Source organism: Haliaeetus albicilla, chromosome 12, assembly GCF_947461875.1.
Source record: "Haliaeetus albicilla chromosome 12, bHalAlb1.1, whole genome shotgun sequence".
NCBI classification, from domain to species: Eukaryota; Metazoa; Chordata; class Aves; order Accipitriformes; family Accipitridae; genus Haliaeetus; species Haliaeetus albicilla.
Window position 1 is genome coordinate 15,451,399 of NC_091494.1, and position 21,133 is coordinate 15,472,531.

At 34.6% G+C, this 21,133-nt stretch overlaps 1 protein-coding gene across 7 annotated transcripts in view; it reads right to left on the reverse strand.

The window, feature by feature from the left end:
- The window catches only part of DMXL2 (Dmx like 2), a 56,010-nt gene continuing 34,877 nt past the window's right edge, over positions 1-21,133 (reverse strand). The window contains exons 24-45 of one of the 7 annotated variants that reach the window (XM_069798252.1): positions 19,929-21,025; positions 18,636-18,827; positions 16,915-16,991; positions 16,130-16,257; positions 15,190-15,438; positions 14,243-14,281; positions 13,411-13,592; positions 12,927-13,057; positions 11,916-12,001; positions 11,469-11,670; positions 10,286-10,403; positions 9,417-9,479; positions 8,935-9,021; positions 8,729-8,850; positions 7,839-7,977; positions 7,176-7,236; positions 6,962-7,089; positions 5,308-5,385; positions 4,624-4,715; positions 3,981-4,033; positions 2,653-2,870; positions 1-1,483 (exon numbers count right to left, since the gene is read on the reverse strand). In XM_069798252.1, coding sequence (XP_069654353.1) covers positions 1,274-1,483; positions 2,653-2,870; positions 3,981-4,033; positions 4,624-4,715; positions 5,308-5,385; positions 6,962-7,089; positions 7,176-7,236; positions 7,839-7,977; positions 8,729-8,850; positions 8,935-9,021; positions 9,417-9,479; positions 10,286-10,403; positions 11,469-11,670; positions 11,916-12,001; positions 12,927-13,057; positions 13,411-13,592; positions 14,243-14,281; positions 15,190-15,438; positions 16,130-16,257; positions 16,915-16,991; positions 18,636-18,827; positions 19,929-21,025 — 3,752 coding nt within the window. In that variant the 3' untranslated portion in view covers positions 1-1,273. Of the gene's footprint in view, positions 1,484-2,652; positions 2,871-3,980; positions 4,034-4,623; positions 4,716-5,307; positions 5,386-6,961; positions 7,090-7,175; positions 7,237-7,838; positions 7,978-8,728; positions 8,851-8,934; positions 9,022-9,416; positions 9,480-10,285; positions 10,404-11,468; positions 11,671-11,915; positions 12,002-12,926; positions 13,058-13,410; positions 13,593-14,242; positions 14,282-15,189; positions 15,439-16,129; positions 16,261-16,914; positions 16,992-18,635; positions 18,828-19,928; positions 21,026-21,133 lie in introns of all 7 variants that reach the window. The other 6 variants (XM_069798259.1, XM_069798254.1, XM_069798253.1 and 3 more) reach the window with 6 other exon arrangements.

Consider the following 21,133-nt stretch of genomic DNA (forward strand, 5'->3'; position numbering starts at 1 on the left):
TTCCATGAAATAAAAGTAATTTATTTAAATTACAAAGGGAAAACTAAACAATGACATTTACTCTTCTTTCTTTTCATACTTCTCATACTTCACAGCCTGCAATTTAAAATCACCTTTGGAGAAAGGTGCTTTTGATTCTAGTATACTTTACAATACAGCACAGACATCAAAATTTTCATTGGAGGAATAAGACAGTTTGTTAAACATTTAAATACGCAGACATCCGTTCCAGTCTCTTAAGAACATGTTTTTTGTTTACAACAGAAAAATACATCTGACAACAGTAGCTAGTTATATTACAAGCAAACAATATTGAACTCTGCATAGTTTATACAATATACTGTGGTAATAATTTAATTACCAGTTTTATCCACTATTTACTAGCTGGCCACATAAAGCCTGACCTTCATCTGAAATGTGGCATTATATGTCCCATTGGTATTCTCTTAACAGCTTCATTTAATGAAGTATTTTCTGGACAAATGAATTTCAAAACTAAAAGCTTACTAGAATCATGGATGTCTTCACTACAACCATTTAGTGCTTACAGTACATTCCTAAAGTAAAGGCAGGTGTCTAATAGAAAACATAGCTGTCAGAAAGAAAGGAAAATAGTGTGCAAATTAAAAACCATCACATTTAAAAATGTGTTGATGTGCAAGTTACAGTATCAACTGTGTATTAATACTAACTGGGGGAAAAAAATATCTCAGCATAAAATGATACATGTCTCATAGTACATTCTTGATTGCACACATTCCACGGCATTTGCATCCATTACACTTTCTTGCAAAAATCAAATACACTGAGTACCTTTAATTAAAACTAAACTATTTTACAATGAGAAGTTGTACACATGCTTCAATTAGTGGGAACTGGGATAAAAATAATCAGAATCACATCAGAAATGCTTACTGACTTGTAGAGCCACAGTGCTTGTTAAGTGACTGACAATTGTCAGAATCTTTACAATACACTTACTTAAATGCAGCTTGTGGGTTATTAAGCAATAACCCCACCTGTGACTGACTGTACTAGGTTTAATTCTTTGCTTTTACAATACAGTACATGCATTTCCACACCAGTGATCCTTATGGGCATACTCAAAATATACCTGTTGTAAAAGTATTTTTTTTAATCTTTTGCCCCATAATACTTAATGCTGCAGTAACTCCTTTGAAAGGAAACAAAATGTTTCCTTTCCACAGTGCATATCACTGTTTTTAGCTACTTAAAGGGACATTATATAAAAACAGGATTAGCTCACATAACACTACAGAATGTCAAAAATGCCTGAAGGTACGTTGAAAGCATTGGGAAGAACCCTCATTTTCAGCGTGCCATCTGCTCCACAGGAGAAGATACGATTGCCTTGCACAGTTTCAATCTGGGTGACACCAGCACCAATATTTCTGAAAATGGACTGCTTAGCATGTTCATTTTTAAATGAATGAATTAAATTATAGCCAGTCAGTCTCCACACCTGTATCAAAAGAATGACAAATGACAAAAGGAGATTAAAATTAGGATTTGTGTTTTTTCCCTAATGTTTCAGATTCTTGGCTGTTCTAAACCCTATTCAACAAAGATAAAGTGTATTTTTTATTGTCTATTAGCAACAATTACAACAAGTCCAAGCATCTTGAGAGTCTCCTGGTGAAGCATAAGGCAAGACGGTGTAAGGCTACCTTAATGTGGACCAGCTGGTTACTCGGCAGGGTGAAGCTGCCCTGTGTTACCTTATCAGTAGTGTCCCTCCCAGCTCCCCCCCCCCCCCCCCCGCCCCATGAAAGGTGCAGAAATGGACAGGTTCCATTTTTGTCCAAGATGACTATTGTCAGCTTTCCAGCAGCTGTAAATGCTTTTCTGCTGTGGAATGCTGCAGAGAGTAAGCTGCATAAGTAATAAGCGTGCAGAGTGGTAGCACTGCTGCTGAGCTGTCTGTTGTGTCTTAAGTTGCAGGAGCCCCCATCAAGACCAGCCTATGAAGTGTGCGGAAACACAGAAAGCATCTATTAAACAGTATGCAGTCCAGCTACAAAGAAAGAAACTGTATTCTCTTTTTCTTTACCATGGTCTTGTATTTCCTTCCTTTAGTATTCAGGAAATAAGCCCTTTAAAATAGGGGCTGTATTTTGGAGGTGGGGTAGGGGGGTGGTGTTTGTTGTTTGTTTCTTACTACTATGACATCTCAGTAGCTGTCTGAGGCTACAGCATCAAGAGAAAAAGCACAGAACTTGACGTTACAGAAACTTTACACAATGTTGAAGTTACTGAGCGCCCCCTGTATTACAAAGGGAAATATCCAAAGGCAAAACATTTTTAACAGAGACAAATAAAGGTAAGATTTCAGAATCATGCACTTTGCTTTATCTGCTTAAAATTCAGTCACACAACTTCAAAAAGACTGTTTAATCTTCTTTAGCAGAGAACAAAACCTACTTGGTTTAGAAGGATATTAGTATATTTAAGTTTACATTATAAACTTAAGGCAAGCATCCTGTATATCAAATGCATGTTTGGGTTTATTTGGTTTGTTTTTGTTTTGTTACTGCATTCATCTGGCTGTTTACAGCATGCTGATCAACATATGTCAATACACTACTTCAGCTAAATACTCTCCTATACAACTCAGCTCCTCTGATAACTTACCTTCATATTACCTTCTGCTGAGCCTGTAACAAAATAGTCCTCAGAAGGATCCAGTGCAAGGGCCTTAACAGCTGATTCATGCGCTTGCAAGGTGTGAAGGGGTTGCCTCTGTCTGATGTCAAAGATACAGATATATCCCTTCCTACCTCCAGAAATTAGCAGTTGATGTTTAGGTGCATACTGAAGTACTGTGGCACCATGATCGTGACAAGTGAAGGCTGAAGAAGCAAAATGTCAGAATTTAATAGATTTGAAACTGTAAGTAGCTTTTGATCTTAAAATGCATTTCTTCTATAAATTGTTATCTGAATATTTTCTAACTTGGACAGGTACATTCCTTCATATGGGTAGTGTCATATCAGCTGACAGCTTTTTGCTCTCCTTAAAGCTATATAGATCTAATGCACAAGGAAGGATGATACGTGGTCTAGTTTATTTTAGAATACAGGCACACACCTGAATTTAAAAAAATTGAGAAAATATAAAATTCACCATATTAAGTTCAGTTAAATTCCTGAATTAAAAAAATAAAGTAAATATTAATTACATTATAGATACGTATTACTACATTCTAATTTCCCAACCTATTTTTCATAGGAGCCCTGACTCAATCTCTTTAAAATAAGGCTGAAACGTGCAATCTGCTAGTTTTAAAATATGAATCTCAGAATGCACTGATTGCTTATTCAAGTACTGCAGTTGTTTGCAGATGCTTATGATGGTTGAATTTGCTCTTTTAAAAGCCCAGGATATTATATTTGGATTTGTATGTATTTTTCTTTCATAGCACAACATGACAGGATTTTGCTTTAGTTTGTTACATAAAGATAAAATTATTGCACTTGGTCAAACAGACACAAACATCTTTTTAAGAATCAAGTCCAAGTGCTGAAAGACAAGGACAGTAGACGGAAGGAGTTGCTTCTACTATTACGGACAATTATCTTTTCCTCTGTGCTTCAACAGAGTACTGGGTATATTAATTAATAAGTGCCAGTTTAAGTGAAAGCCTGCATACACATAAAAGTTCAATAATGCAGCCTTAATTAGCTGTTAATTTTTTTTTTCAGGACTCTATTCGTATATTTCAGACTTTACTAATACTGTCACAAAACCAGCTTTGTGTATGACCTTCTTTGTTCATACTTTTCTATATAGAACAGATTAACATCATGCTAGAGACTATATAGTACTACTTCTGGTGCATGCATTAGTGTGCAACGCTTTAGACCAGCCTCCCAGTGCAAATTTTTCCCCTTGCCCCAAATGCATACACATGGTATATTTCCTTAGTCAATAAGAAGTCTAACTTTCACTGTAGTACTTACCATGTATAAGACTGTTACCAGATGAAACCAAGGTGTCCCAGAGGCACACGTTTCTGAGGGGGGGGAAAAAGTCGTTACAGCCTGTTGCCAAGTGATTCATGGGGTGACATGACTCAGAAAGCGTTTGCTTTTCATGTCAAAGGCTGGAAGGCAGAACTGAACAAGGAGCCTGTGACTCTCTGCAGTCATTGGACAGCATATGCAAAGAGTTAAGAGCTTTAATTCTTTCTCTGCTCTTTTATGCTTCTTAGTGGAACTATACTTTCTACCTTTAAGATGTGTACTAATCCTAGGTTGTACCAAGAAATTATTGAAGTTATTCTTTTCAGAGCAAAAGAATTACCTTGCCTTTGCTGAACATATTTCTCACCCCAGCAACAGCATCATGGTAAACCAGTTGCATTTGGAATACACCTTCAAAAAACTGGTTAAGTGTTGATCACTCCTCACAAAAACTAAATTTAGGAAACATGCGACTGAAGGAATGATGTTCAAAGAAATCATTTGGCAAGTTCAAGCTGTAATAAAGCTTACAACACTGAGCCTTAAAATGTCAGCCACACATTAATGCACAAGAGCTAGCAAGTTAATGGAGATGAATAGGTAGGTTTGGTGAAATTCCTCATTGTTTCTTTAAACACACCTGTTATCACTGGACTGTCCTGATGTAGCAACTAGACTTGAAGAGGTTATAAATGCAAAGTCACTTGTGGTTTTACTGTGGCACTGCCAACTCTATTAAAAACAAAACAGAAAAGATGCAATCTTACTAGTTGTAGTCTGCATCAAAAGTTACTATCAGTCTGATGTCACTGATAGCATAACAGAAGCAGTCTTTTAAACAAAGTTTAAAAACTGATGGGCAATGCAGTTTGAAACCTCAGAGAATGGAACAATGGGTTAAAAATCCAGTATAAAATAAAAAGATGCTAAAAAAGTTAACTATAACAAATCCACAATATATCACAATAGCCTGAATTTCAAATTAAGCATGGTCTTCATGTACAGTTAAGAAGCAGTGAAAAGAATTGAAGAGTGTGTTTTTACTAAGTCTTCGTGTTGTAAAATCATTACTGTCAGCTCTGATTTCTAATTTAATCAAGGGTATTGCTGAAGTAGTATTTGTAATTACATTGCAGCTTATGGTTATGGACAATTAGTCTTCCAAAGATGTATCACTGAAACTCTACAATTGTTTTGACAAAGTATGCCAATTAAAAAGCAGTAAAATCAAAAACATCTCAGTGAAACTCTTACACTCTTAGCCTGTCTTAAAGACTTAACTTTCCTCTATAAAAAATAAAAATAAAATTTTCTGTTTACTTACCAGATAGGGCTTAGGATTTGAGGTGGTTTGGTTTACTTGCCAAATACTTAGAAACCCTTCACCATCAGCAACACCACACTGCAAGGAAGAAACTGCATTTATTAGCATAACGTACTGGTTACTGGGTGCTTACTTCATGACAGTAAACAGCTGACTTCAGGAAAAAACCCACCTAACACACCAAACTGCTGCCTGCATATTAAATATCAACAATTGTCACGTACAAAAAAGTAGTTTAGAAGCCAAGTGAGTTCAGTGCTGAATGTTTAATGATTATTTAATGACTGATGGTCTCCTACATACCTACTGCTTTTCTAGAAATGGAGCCTTTTTAAGTGTGCAAGCTTATCTTTCAAATCCTAATGTTAAATGCTAAAGCTTAGAGGTATCATTGCTCCATGACTCTACTTGAAAATGCTTAGTAAAGTATGATGCATGACAGTATGCCATAAATGCATGATAACAACAATTATGGAAGGACTGTACCATATCATGAATGGTAAAACGACTGAGTTATATTTATTAATGAAAACGCATAACAATTAATGCTGTATATTCTATACATCATGCTCTATAAGTATTTTACAAAATGTTTTTAGAAATATTTAGAATTATTTTTTATATTTTCTCCTTTTAGTTAGGTTTCATGAGTCCTGCCTGAGTGACCTCCATGTGAAGCAGTGGGGACAACTAGTACATCTTAATTTCTTACTTAAAATTGATTCTCATGTGATGTTAAGATTGCAACATCTCAAAACACAATCAAAACACTGATTTTTAAAAAAGGTTTAAATGAGATTTTATGCTACCTGAAAATAGGTATGCTGGGAGATACTTTATATTTCCAGCTATTTCTAAATGTTGACCTTTGCAGTTTTATAGCTATCTTACAGTCATGCCCAAACTCCTTTAATTCATTTTGTATGGCTTTTAACTATAATAAAGTTAAATAGTTTGTCAGTAAAATGCAGACAAGACCTGCTAAAATAACAGAATGGGCAACATGAAAAACCTGAGGAGGGTGGGTATTCCTCCCAATTTCTTTCTTTGTCCACTCTGTTTTCTGCATCTCATATACCTCACAGAGTCGTTTCTGGCCAAAGTGTATAGCTCTTTTGTACTCTCCTTCTGCTCTCCACTGTACTGCAGTATACTTGCATTCTTCAACTAATAGGCTGTATTATATATATCTTGTAGGTAATGCATTCTGTCAAAACTTTATTTTGGCCAGAATGTAAAGTGTGAATGAAGTACTTCTTGTAAACTCCTGCCTAGATTGATACAAATCTGCTTCTATAAAATAAGTAAGCAAGCTCAGTATTTTTTTTTTTTAAAAGGTCACCATATGAGAACACAGATTTCAGAACAGGGAAAACAAAGTCTGAAAATGTGGCAAATGGGATAGCAGTGTGAAGCTGACAGAAGGGAAAGGAGAGTAAGCGTCAGTGTTTATTACAAAGCTTCCTTATGCAGCCAAAATGAATGATATGATACTGCCTATACCATCATTCTAGGACATCTTAAGAGTTTTGTGTGTCACCAGTTAAAACTGTTTTAGAGGTCACAGCACAAGCAAATGTTTCCTTATGAATTTAAAAAAAAAAAAAAAAAAAAAAGAAAAAAAAAAAGGCAAAATTCTAAATGTTGTACCTACCTTATTGCCCTGGGAATTGAAATACATTCTTGTAACCCTGGCATTCCCAGCCTGCCGGAAGCATACCAACTGCTGTGGCCTTGTCCACTCAAACATTCGAACACTACCATCTTGTGCTCCTGTAAGATCTAAGATTAAAAGACAGATGCTCATTAATACTAAAATATTTCATAGAAAATTATCTACTCTGTACTAGTAAGTATGATTCACTTACAATACTGATGGACTGGATGTGAAGCCATTCTCTTGACGTTATTCAGATTTCTTTTAATAAGCTTCATATAAAACAAATAAAAATTAAAATAATTTTGAAAAAAAGACAGAAACATACTCTTCAGTTTTGTTTATACTACTACATGGTGAGTGTCCCCCAGATAAAAAAAGCTTGTTAAGCTAAAATTATTTGCATCTAATTATGTGTAGTTGCAGTATAGTAATTAAAGCCTGTTTATGACAGCTTTTTTAGACATGAAAGTTCAAACAGTATTAATGTTATCTTCTATTATACAAAGAACTTAAACACATGCTGATGTGTATGCTTTCGATATTATTCCCAATGCAAGAATTTTAAGTTTGGGATTGTTCTGGTTTTGGTTGGCTTTTTATTTTTGTTTTGTTTTGTCCCCAGAAACTCCAGGTCCTACCTCAAAGTTCCCATAAACAGAAAAAACTGATTGTCCCATTATTTTCTGTGACACAATATACAAGAGAATGCTTAGTTTAGCCTTCTTTTTGGCTAGGTCTTGGTCATTGTAGGCCTTTTACAACACTGAATTAACAGTATGATGACTAATGCAGACTAGGTCTCTCTACTGAATCACACAGTAAAAAAAAAAAGTAACAGTCTCCTTGAGCTGCATGCAACAAAAGTACTTACCACACCAGCCCCAGTGCTAGTTTGACCACTGCCTAACCATGGCATAGATGAAGATGGTTGTATCTGATTCACTCCAAAAGATGGTGCAGTTGACTGAGTTAGTGTTGTGGTAGAACCACGGAAGTCAATATCATCAGAACTGTAAAAGAATAGCAGTGTTCTGCTTTAAACAAATCTTTCTTTGCTACCAGTGCTGTTCATTTATCTCACTGTCAAGAGCCTAATGGCAGTGGATAGAGGAAGTGGTGATAATGAAACTATAAATCGATAATTCCTGCACTTAGATTGTACAAATGCTTTCCATGTGCTCCAAAGCTATAGGTGTTTAACGTCAACAGATGATCCTAACTGTGGTTGATGTTGAGAATATAAGCTCTCTTGAGAAGAATATTGTTGAAATATTCCTGACCCACGTGCCTATATTTATATCTATTCTGTACAAGAGTGTGGTACAGATGAGTGCTTGCTGCAACTGATACATTTCACAGTTGTCAGCACAATAATGGAGGAGACAGTAATTCAGGCCATTGCATTATACAACAAGCATCAGCTACCACAACTAGACTCAATGATGCGATGATGCAACTGCAGTGTTTTTAAGGCAGTGCTTCCTTTATTAGCTTAGACACCATGGGCTTTTGCTTCACTGTGCAGTGCAGACATGCCCAAAATACTCAAACCCCTCAAAACCTTAGTTTCTCCATGTGTAAAACAAAGGCAGTAGTAATTATTCTTTGCCTTCCGTCACTCCTTTGTAAAGCAGTCTGAAACCTACTGAAGAAGAGTAATAAACTTTTTTTGTATGATTGACTTGTGCTTACACAGGTATTATATATGCAGCCTCACAGTAATCCAATACTCTTAATATAATAACGCAGAAACTATCCTACCTTTTAGACTCTCTGTCATATTCTTCCCCAATCCATATAAATGACTGAGCAGCCAGTAGAGCTGAAATATCAAGTTCTTGAACATCATGTGTAGATGCCAAAACAATTTCATTGCTGTTTGCCTATGCAACACAAATAGAAAATTTATACTAACTATAATTAAAAAAGATCTTTTTATTACACTTATTGTAGTATTTGAGGCTTACCTTATTAACTGCAAATGCCATTATCATATCTGATTCTTTGTGAATGATTTTTGCTTTTCCTCCAGGGTAGCCAAGATCTGCTTCAACCTACAAAACATTTATAAGAAATTTCAATTAGCATGAAAATCCATTTTGTAGTGGTACATTCAGACTGCAAAAATCTATACAAAATTCATGCAAGAAAAGTTCAGTGGCCTCAGCATTGTTTAGGAAGCTAGACTTTAGACTTCTCATACTCTTTGGTGTTCTAGAAGCCAAAAGTTATATTTGAGTGTAAGAAACACAAAGTTGTGTGTGCAACACTATTTACAAGGTGTTCACTCATCCCAATTATCAGGACATCCAAAGTTAATTCACTGATTAAAAGCCTGTCACACAGACTACACAGAACATATAGCTTCTGTTAGTCACATTAGAGAAAGGAAAGCCAGTTCCACAGAACTTTTAAGAATGTGCTAGAGGTTTGGGAGAAGGGATACTACCTTGTTTTTGTGATCTTCTGCTACGCAGTTTTGTTTGACCTGCTCCACACGATCTTCTACAGACTACATAACATCACACAGTCACAAACACAAAACACATGCACAAACAAATATAAAAGAAGAATGAAACATTCCAAACTAGATTTTAAAGGCCACTCTGTCAGTAAATGATGACAAATGTATTTTCAACTTTTTATAAAAGGCACAGAAACTAAGACAGGAATCTAAACAAACTCACTTAAAATGTAATGCCTCCTAGATGAACACAAAATGTATGATATAGTAAATAAATGGAGGAATAATACACACACAAACTCCATACTTACAGGAATTCTTAAAGATATTAAATAATATACTTTTTTTTCCCCCATGGTACTTATGTGTTGGTTTAAATTTTCAGTTAGAACTCATTACAGTTGTAACTGGTACAATTTGTAAAGCCCCATATTATATATTACTATATAATATTACTTTTATATGTATATATTACTCATGCATATATACATATACACAAAGTAATAGCTTATTTAAATTTGTTTTTCAATATGACACAAAAAAATTATGAAGACTCAAATTTATTTACTTATTACAGTTATTGCAAATGTTCTGTTTCTTTATTAAGACAGTATTCAAATACATAAAGGTAAGGTGAGTTATGTCTTGTCTAAAAATATTTGATTCAGTTGATATTTCAATAAACAACATGACAGTCATGTTGATTTTATAAAAACCCACACTGTTAAATGAAAGAAAGGAAATTGAAATGCCAACAAAAAAAATGGAAAGAAAAATTAAAAGAAATATTGAAGAGACTGAGGAACAGTTATAACTGAGCTTTCTTTTTAAAAAAAGTTACATCCTTTGTTTACCTCACTTTGCTTTCTTTTCTTTGTGAATATATATCTTATGAAAGTCTCCTGAAGAAGTTCTTGCTTCACAAGAAAATGCCAGAGCCTTTTTGCTGGAAGAGCTGAATAATCCTTTGATCTGCATAAAACAGAAGAAGAAGAAGGAGGGAAAAAAAAAAAGGAAAAAGCTTCCATGTAATTAAAGGTGGACAAAACAAAAAAAAATAAATCTAAAGAAAGACTCTGACTTCAGCTAAAATTCCAATTTGAAGGAAAAAAACCAACCACCAAAGTTTAAGCTGTAATTTGTTCAAGGCAAATATCAAGAGATACATTTTTCTTGCATTTTTTAAAAAAATCTAAGTTATGTTACTAACTTCCACATACTACAGTGTAATCTGCTAACATGCATTTATGTCTATATTTACATTCTACTAAAACTGCTTTTATGTTGAAATTATGCTGGCCCTACAGAATTTCCTCACATGTTTCTTTCAGTATTCAAAAAGATTCACAAATATTTAGCTCATATGAGCCAAATAAAATTCACTGCCTCAGATCTGAGGACAAATATTTCTTAAGAAGCAGTGCATGTTTGTAAGAATATTTTAATAAAATCCTATAGCAGCATCAAATTCAAAGTCATATATAGTGAAGTAACCTAAAGTTGTATTTTAGTATATGGAGAAAAGCAAGCTATTTTTGAGTTGAAAACATGGTTCACTCTCTGCATTTAAAGATACCTGCAAGCATGACATTGGTCTAAACACAGGAGGATTGGCTTTACAAGGACTGTACTACAACTTTCTTTCTCTCCTCCTCCTGACATCTGCATGTATTATATAACTCTTTTGCTGCTGAGGTAGGGTGGGAGACAGCTCCTACTAGAGGAATAGTAAAAGAGGTTGAATAGGGTCTTCCCAACAGCAGCTGTTGCCCTTGATTTGTAGGCCTTCAAGCTCCACTCTTTCCTTCTTATTTTTCTTTCTTGCAGTTGTGAAAGGTGCAGCAGAATAAGTAAAGGTTGCTGCAGGAAACAGCTGCATAAGAAGGAACAAAGGGACATGGGAAAGTGGTTTCTGTAAAGCATTGGCTAGAACTAAGATCTAGCCAAACTTCATTTGGCTGTTTAACTTTAGGTGGAAATACTCTTTAGTATTTCTATGATCAAAGAATGTGGTCTTGCTAGGAAAAAAATACTTACTTGAATGGTGTGTTTTCAGGTTCAATCATTGCTTTATTGCGGAGAATAGCTGGTCCTGCACCTACGCCAAGGTCACTAGGATAAGTATTGATGTAGTTTGGTGGTGGGCCTTCAAACTGGTCCATTCTATCTTGAAGAATCTGTTCCCAGTGTTCCAAATTTTTTATTACAGCAATGCCTAATGGTGATGTTACAGGCAGATCTAAACAGATATATTAATAAAGTAAGGCTTAGAGAAAAAAAATAATCATTTAAGTTAGTGTGTATAAAACCCCAGAATAATACAAACATCAAAAAAAAAAAAGTCTTGAAAGGAAGTGTACGTGTTCGTAATTGTAAAAAGTAATGTATTAAATTATTTAAATTTAAAAATGAAAATTAAAAAGCAAAGTCTGACAGAAAGCCACTTACACAGAAAACTGAAATGTAAAGCAGAATTTAACATACCAGTGAATTCCAGACCAGCAATGGGAAAGAAGTTCTTAACATTGTGCAGAACTAATTTTACCATTGTCAGATGCAGAAGAGCCCAGCTGTATAAAAAGTATAGATTTAGTTGTGTAAAACAACATTAACACAGTTATCTGCAGAATATTTTTTGCCTTCTACCAAATACACAGATTAGAAAAACAGTGTAGATGGTTCACTGAGGTTTACCAGACACATAGAGAAAGCTACTTATATATCTACTATGCAACATAAGGGTGCCTCTAAGGGCATCTCACTGTAACAGATAGTATCCCCTTCTCTCTTTTACAAATCCCAGATTATTGTACTCTTCCCCCAGATAAAAGAGTATGCATACGTGAGCCTTTGCAAGACTGAGAATTAAGTACAAGCCCCCTGAAATATCTCCTGAAATTCTCCATGAAATCACAATGAATACAGACAAGACACTACTTGAGTTTGGCATTCATGGCAGAAGCTTTCACAGTGAAAGAGTCTCACAGATATTAAATATACAAATCCTACACAGTATAGCCATAAGGACTAATGAGACACTCGAACACATAAAAGAGCCATCATTTTTCTCTATTATTATAATGCTGAGAACATCCACTTTATTTTGTCTTCTAACATTTTCTCTTTTAAGTGTTCTATTTAATCTGCCTCTCATTCAAAAACTAGACATTATACTTTAAGCAGTAGCCTAAAACATCATTCTAGAGCTGGCATTGTGGTACCTCATGTTCTTTGTGTCTTAAAAATGAAGATAAGGGGTTTTTTATTTGTTTTTTTCCCCTCCCCCAAAACACAAGCCACACAGCTTTGACTTCCTAATCCTGTTTTTTTGGCAAGTAAATGGGAAGCTGTTACCGTGATGAGAATTTGTCACTTCTGTAATCCCATTGCCACAGATAAGTCTGGATGGTGCAGAGGACCTGTATTTTCTTTAATTTGGAAGCAAAGGTAAGCACACAACGTAATTACTCTAAAATAGTGGCAATTTCTGCTAACCTGTAAGAATTGGCATCTTTGTGTTCCTGGATCTGTACATCAGAGAGGAAAGCATCATCCTCTTCCTCATCACTGTGAATGCTTTCATCAGAATCATATATAACACCGCTGTCTGATAAAGGAAGAAATGGCTGCAATGCAAAATAACAGTCTGCTATAAATGAATTTTCTGATCTCTTAATAGTCAGCTCTTACTTTAGTTATTGCTGTCATAGAGTTTAAATGACAAGTTAACCTATAAATAAGTTTCCCTAAAACATAAACAAGTAGCAAGGGGATAAGCGTTAATCTCTATTATTGACAAGAGACATATTTTCAAAGTTAAGTAATAGACTTGTAGACTCTTCATCTTTTATTATGAGGATATATTCTGCAGCTTACTATGAAAAGCACTCAAAATTTTTCACATTATTTTTGTCCTTTAAAACTTAACAAAGAAAGATACTTTTATGAACTGTAACTTCTATTTTCCATTTTAAATTACCTTTGCCATAAAGTAGTCCCACATGCTGAGTTCTGGAGGGATAAACTTTTCTTTGTAAGAGGGTCTTTCTGCAGGTACAGGTGGTGGTACAGTGCTATCTTTTACTGGTCTTCCTGGCACTAGCATTCTCATATTAAACCGACGGCGATGTTTATCCATTTCTTCTGATGGAAGAGGTGGTGCTAAATTCAGGTAATTTGAAAAGCTGATGTTAATACTGCAACTTTAGAAATGGCTATATGTTATAACTGAAGCAACTAACCCATTGTTATTGGTACTAATTTCTACTAATTCAGAAATCAAAGCCAGCCTAAATAAAGTAAGTGTAATCATACAAAAAGTTCACCTATGATTAATTCAATAACTGTATTTATCTGTTGGAAATATCATGAGAAATACATTTTATTATCTGGATTTTAAGTTCTCAGGAGATGCAGCTTTTAAGTAAAAAGGTTTTAGCTGAAAGATTTCTCAAAAAAGAAATTAAAAAATTTTGTTGCAAAATAAAATATATAAAATTTCTCTAAACTGTAAACTGCACAAGAAACAGTAGTTATTAAAAATATAAGCCAAAGAACTCTTAAGATAGTGAAGAAAATTTGAATAGACAGACTTTTGACAACTGAAGTCTGTTTTGAAGTGTTATGATTTAAAATGTCTTAATAGTTATCAAAATATTAATGTGGAATTTGTTTTTCAAAGTGTTATTGGCTAGGCAACATTGAAGATCACACTTAATTTATTACAAAGGAGCTAGATATTTAAAACCTTTTTTTAAAAAAAAAAAAAAAGCCATTACTAACATTCATCTACACTGCAAGTTTTTACAAACCTTCATTACCATCCTCTGAAACATCAGGAACTGTAGCAGCTTGTAGGTTAAAGGAAAACAGAATACATCTCAAATGAAGACATGACTTTATATAAGTTATTCGTGTTAACATCTTGTGAAAATAACTGCCCTAAGTGTGTTTAAGTTATTCCACGAATGACAAATACCTGTTGTGCATACTTATAATAGTACATTGCCTTATTACTGTTTTATTTTATATTTGAGATGGAACATCTATTTTTTGCGTGAGTTTCAAGCCTATTGTTGTTTTTAAAGTCTGTGTGACATGATTTTCAGTATTGTTGCAAGCATGAAGTCTATGACAAATGGTTGTACTTGTCTCTGTTTCCAGAGCCTAAATTCAATCTCCAATTTTGCTTTTCCTCATTAAGACATGCTCGTCTGCCTTTGCAAAATTCCTGGTTTTAGCTGGACCTGACATACGCATGAACCATTCCTCTGACAGATGAAGTTGATATTTCTTCTCTGTGGTCTTCTGCAAGGTGAAATAATTTCTTACATAATTTCTTACAATAGAAACTGGTTTCAGAAATACTATTTCCAAGTTACGGCAGTTGTTAAACAGTAACACTCACCTCTCACGTACAGAAAACCATAGGTATTAACACTGATTTATACCATCTGTTTTTTCACTAAAAAATAACGACTGAAAGTCCTGAAAAGTGTTATAAGTAGCTAATAATCATAGCAATATAACAACTATACAGTTTTTATGGCAAATTCAAAGTGTGCTGGGTGCTGTTAGAAAGGACTACTGCAAGACTAATATTTTTTCTGCTTTTTAATTAATATAACAGTTTTGCTTGCCACTAGATACTTAAATTCTGCTTGCTTGGTTTTTGTCTTTAAAAGGAAGGAAATCTCCCCTAGGTTATTAAAAGGTATAAAATGCAAATTATTAGTATGACCTTTACAGAACAAAGTACCTGGAATATTTTCTGACTGCCTTCGAGGTTTTACGAGAAGTTTCACTCCTCCACCAAAAACAGCAGCCCACATTCGACTGTTCAAAGGATGGGCTGCTAGTCGAAATAATTCATTACATGAGTTGGTTGCAAGGGCATGTATAAGGAGACTCAGGTAGACAGCTACAACAGCTTCACAAAGTAGGATGTTTAGCTTTGGTTGATCTTCATCCTGAGCTGAACTTAAGAGATTTATAAGTGAACTCACACCTGCAAAGAGAAAAGAGGAAAAGTTCTATGTTAAGTGAGTAGGAGTACAAATGGAAAAAAGGGAAATGTTTCACCTCTACCTTTTATGTTAAACATATACTAATAGCCACGTGATACTTTTATTCAGATCAAACATACTATTAATATTTTTCTTAAAATCATAAAGATTAAAATTTAAAAAAGCCTTCTTGGGTCTGAGATGACTTTGTTGTACTTCTCTGCAAATACTATGGGCACTTCAGCTTGCCTATGAAATTCCTGCACTGTTTCCCCAGTTGACCTCAAAATACTAAATTTATACTCATACATTGGGAGTAGCTGTTTTGATAGCTATAGCAAATAAAGTATAGATGTAAGACAGTACTGTAGAAACAGCTAACAGAAATAGCTCTGATAGGGGGTGAGGCAGACTGGAGGAAAACATTTTAGGATAAGAAATCATCAGCTTGAGTTTATCCTAAAGATCGGGGTCTCTTCTTCAAGCAAGATGTTTGCCACATAGAAAGTTTCCTTTTATTTGTTTTGATAAGTGAAAAAGTTAAAGGCTGTTATTAATTTGAGAACTAAATCAGAAACACTTATCCATCACTGATCATCTGTCATTTCATCCATCATATTAGAGGACAGTGAAATAATTTTGAAATGTGGAGCTGGTCCAGTGGTGCTAAAAGTAACCTTATTCTTGTCTCACCAGGCCACTGAGCAGGAGATGAGTTTGGAGTTGCATGCTCTTCAATACTTTCTGTCCTCAGTCTGCGTCGATCACTCAAAAGCAGTCCTTGATAAACCATCCCTGTAAACTGATTCGCTTCTGTTTGACTGCTAAATACAAATTAATTTTTTTTAATGAGAAAGGATTTTATAATATTTTTGTAATAAAGTATAGTATATATACATGCTTCTCATTTTAATCAGAAAATGCAACATTTAAAATTCTATAGGACTAAGTCAAGAATTTTATAATTTCATGGTACACAAAATAATACATTTTTTATTATAACTTGAAATGTTTCCCTGTGGCATTATCAATTTTAATATGTTATATGCATAGCTCCAGATAAGAAAAAAGCTTTTTAAAAAATTTTAATAATATATTTGTTGTGAAGAATTTTTAAAAATGTGTTTTTACAGCATTCTCTTCCAGTTTGGAATATAAACTGCCTGAAACCTGACTTCAGTTAGGCTCAAATGTTTCCCCTGCACCCCTATTCAGCAATGAATGAAATATTTTTCACAAGCATCCCAAGTGAGAGTGACACCAGATCTTCCTATTATTTATTGGAAAAAATCTGAATGATTGGTGTTATTTTATCTGGGTAAAACTGATCTGGCATATCAAAGCTAGCAATGTGTATACTGTTTAAGTATCTATACCCATACACGGATATTTAATCCCTTTTTTAGACACATGCATGAAGAATTTCCATTTTGGATACGCAAAGTATACTCCAAATGTAAAAACACTTCCATTTTTACCTGTAGCTGTGGCTGTCACATAGTGCTTGATAAATGGATGCAGAAAGTGAAGCTGCTAAAGAATGAAGTGTGTACACCTAAAATAAAAACAGCCAATAAATTATACATAAGTTACATATAAAAGGTGAGTAAACTACAATTCTTTCTAAACAGCATTAGAAACTTGTTATGCAGAAATGTCCTAGTTTTAACACAAGTGCAGGAAATAGTAACTGAATGTTACTTTAAGTTTACAATACAGTACTTTGAAAATTATAACTGCTTGTTCAAGATCATTTGATTGCAGTCAAAACCTTCTAATATTATGTCAAGATAATTAACTTTATTCTAATATAGAACTGCCACAATGAATGAGTATACTGAAGGAATGATTAAGTATGTCCTCTTATGATAATGAATTTGATACAATGGTTCCTGGAAGCTGTATTATATAACATTGCAGTTCAATGTAGCAGCAGTTGCTCAATATGCATAAAATACAAAAGTTTGTGTAATCATTGTATGATTGTTTTATCTATAATCTCTTTTTTACCTCAGTTATGTGCTTATAAATTTCCAGAAGTCTCCAGGAGTAACAAGAATAATACTCCGTTACTGCCTCACAATGCAACAGAAACATTCCAGTTCTTAAACAGAAGAAATGCAAGGATTTCTTGGAAAGTCCGATGAAATCCACAGTGTGAAGAAAATGGTACTGTCAAACTGTTAAAAATGTAAACTTTTTTAAACCCACCCTGTGTTCATTTCCATCTTTTCCTACTATCTTTCCATTTAATCAAATGCTAAACCTTAGCTTCAAGCTATGAATTATCTAAGTAGTTGTTTTGCAGTTAGGAGATGTCAGCTCTTCTTTCTGAATTCTCTTTTAAAAGAAAATGCATGTGATGTGAAGCATGAGTTTTTAGAGTAAGAAAGATGCTTGCTATAGCATAATGAAGGATGGAAAAGGAGTCAACTGCTATAACAGAGAAAATGAGATGTAAATGAGCTTGGGTTACAGTTTTAGAAATTTAACTGCCTTGCAGTGGGACAACCCATTTAGTTTCCTAATTTTTCCCTAATTTAATTAGTTAATAGAAATTCAAATTAATTTAATGAATATGAATACTGATCTAAATGTACAAAATAATGATTTATCTTCTTAGTAATTAACTGTGTCATAGTCTCAGGCTCTTTGGCTTCCCCCCCACCTCCCCCACCCCTATTTACTGAATCTGAACAGAAGTTATTCACTCCTGAATATGGAGTCAGATAAAGTAATTCACCACAATTCCTTAAAAACCAGTACACTTGAGGAAATTCACGCTTGAGTAAGGTTTACAATATCTATCTTACTAGAAGGTTATATGGTAACTTACAGTCTCCCATCTCTACTTTCATTAATCTCCCTACAGGATTTGACTAGAATGATAATAATTAGTTAACTTACATGATCATGTTGTTTTAAGAGCCAAGAATTCAGTGTTTTAGCAAACATTCACATTTGGAATAGTTCCCTGAGAATGACCAGAATTTGGATGAAAGGGAACTAAGCAGATTCAAAAAGATGTCAGAAAGCAAGTTGTTAACTAGCATTTTCAGTCACTAGACTTAAGGGAGAAGGTCAGTATTGTGAAAGGGTAAGTGTTGAAAAGTTAACTCAAACACACATTTTATTTTTCTCATGCTCACTCCCCATTTTATAAAAAATGATTTAGCATTTCCTGAAGGCTTTTCATTACCTTGACATCTTCAATATTAGGATGTGGTGGCGACTTCATCTGCACAATAGTGTAAAGAATATCATGGATGTGGTTGTTTAAATACAGCACAGGATTAGCTATCACAGTTTTTGTGGATGCTATGCTTGCAGAAAGCAACGGTAGCGTTGTGGGTAACGGAAGTGGAGACTGAAGTTGTTTTACAGTAGTTTCCTGTTTAGAAGAAAAGATTGTATTTAAAATTATTGCTTTCACAAAAAGTTTAAAAAAATGACAATTTTACATCTTAGATGTTTTTCCAGGGTTATTTATCCTCCTCCACTGCTGTCTACACAGTACAGACAAGATTTTATTGTGACTGATGTCAAAAGTAAGTTCTTTACTATAATAATATGGATCAGACCTGATAGCCAAGTTTCCTGGAATTCTTTTCAGTTTAGTGCAGGGAGAGCTTTTTTATGTAGTTCATTAGGAAGTGTTGGGATTGTCTATTAAGAAACACTAACTAAAAATGCACTTGCAGTAGCATAAGTTGACATAATACTCACTGGTCCGAGTTTTATAACAGAAGTCAAATTTGCACTAATCTGAGTTCCTCAAGTGGAAACAAACTTTTTTTTTTTTTTATTCTTAAAAGATTGTGCTAAGCCTAGTACCACCAAAACAGTTGTCTACTGCTCCTATTTGAAATGTGAAAAATTGAGGACTAGAGCAAGTTAAATGACTTGCCCAATATCAGATTATCTGCTGTAGCTCAGGTTAGTCATTTACATTTGCTGGAAAATACTTCTTTTTGTATGAAATAAATGTAGAAAATGTCATAATATAGTAAAAGGGAGCACTACCCTGTCTGACTTGGTATTTCTTGTTGAGCTTGCAGCTAAGACCCCATTCCTTGTAGCTCCCTTGCATGATTTGCAGAGGTGCAGGGAATGAGATTTTGTCATATTTCAGCAACTGTGAATTTAATTTATTACATAGGTACCTAGAATATTGTGATCAAAATTTTAATTTTATTAAAACACACATATAATGCTGCAGCTATAGTATAAACAGCAACATTTATATTCCATAATTATAGGTAGCTTAATCCTCAATGTCATATACAGATTCTTAAGAACCAAAGAATCAGTATGTGGAAAAGCAGCATGCTTAAATACCAAGTTCTTTCTCCAAGAACATTAAAATGATCTTGGCCATAAGACTTGCAGAACATAAGAAGTATCCATCTAGGCACAAACTTAAGCATTTGACAAAAGTGACAGTCCAGAACTGTTCACACTTGTGAATAGAAATTACTTGAATTTGTTTTACCTGCTGTGACTCTTGCAGCAAGAACTTCAGCTCCATTCTTACAGATGCTAAACCACCACCTTGTGCCCCATGAAGACTACAATAACTTAGAAAAACTCTTAGAAGAGCTTGGTTCTTCTGCAGCCACCACTTTCGTCTTTCAGCATGTTCTCGTTTTGCTTGTAACCTACGTCTTTCTATCTGGTGCCGTTCATACGAACCAATGTCTGGCTTATCCATAATATCGTCGTGATCAAGTAGATCCCCATTTACTTTGGTATATGTTTTACAATAGTCTTTGGCCCCTGTGTCATGGTTGCATATTTCATGCATAGCTGCAATCTCTTTTTCAAGCCAGTTGTACAGCTGAAATCTGAGCTTTCCTCCATCTACTTCATAACCTGTAGCCAAAGTCCTCAGTTCAGTCATAAGGATCTTCAAACAGGCTCTGAACTTCAATTGTTCAGCAATAACATCAACCTCAGTGTCTCCTGCATCAGAAATCTCCCCATGTGGTGTTTGTGAGATGTTGGTGTCTGAGTTTCTCTCATCTTCTCCATTCTTAGAATCAGATTTTGAATTTTTCATCATTATACCAACATCCTTGTCCTCTTCATCTGACCCATTTTTGTCTTCACCCCAATCAAGAGTAAGGGGCTCATCATCAAATTTTACTGCTGGTTGACTCCAGTCAAACTGTGCTGAAGGTTCAACAGTGTTCTCCAAAGCAAAGGAAGTTGAAACTGGCTTTGACCAGTCTATATCACCACTTCCAGCACCATCCCTTACAGCTTTGGAATCTGAAACACCAGCCTGTATTGGAGGACTAGATGGATCTTTCTCTGCAGCTACAGTAGACTTTTTTCTTACTTTTGGAATTTTGGAAAGGACTTCAAGAGCTAGTACAGGGCAGCCCACTTTAAAATGAGCATTTGCAGTAGTGAAGAATAATTTCCTTTCTATAAGATTAATTTTATCAACAAAGCTTTTCTCAGTTTTTAGACCTAAGGTAGCCAAAGTCCCTTCTGGTGAGCTGAAGTATCTTCGGATGAGCAAAGGGTGGGTCCGAAGATAATTGTAAAAACTGAATACCACAGGATTGCATGACTTGACAATAACTAAGGAATTAAACAGATATGACATCTATTGAAAATAGCTTTAAAATGGTATTATTCTGTTTTGCAGTATTTCCTGCATTACAGAGATTTGTCAAAACACAATAACAA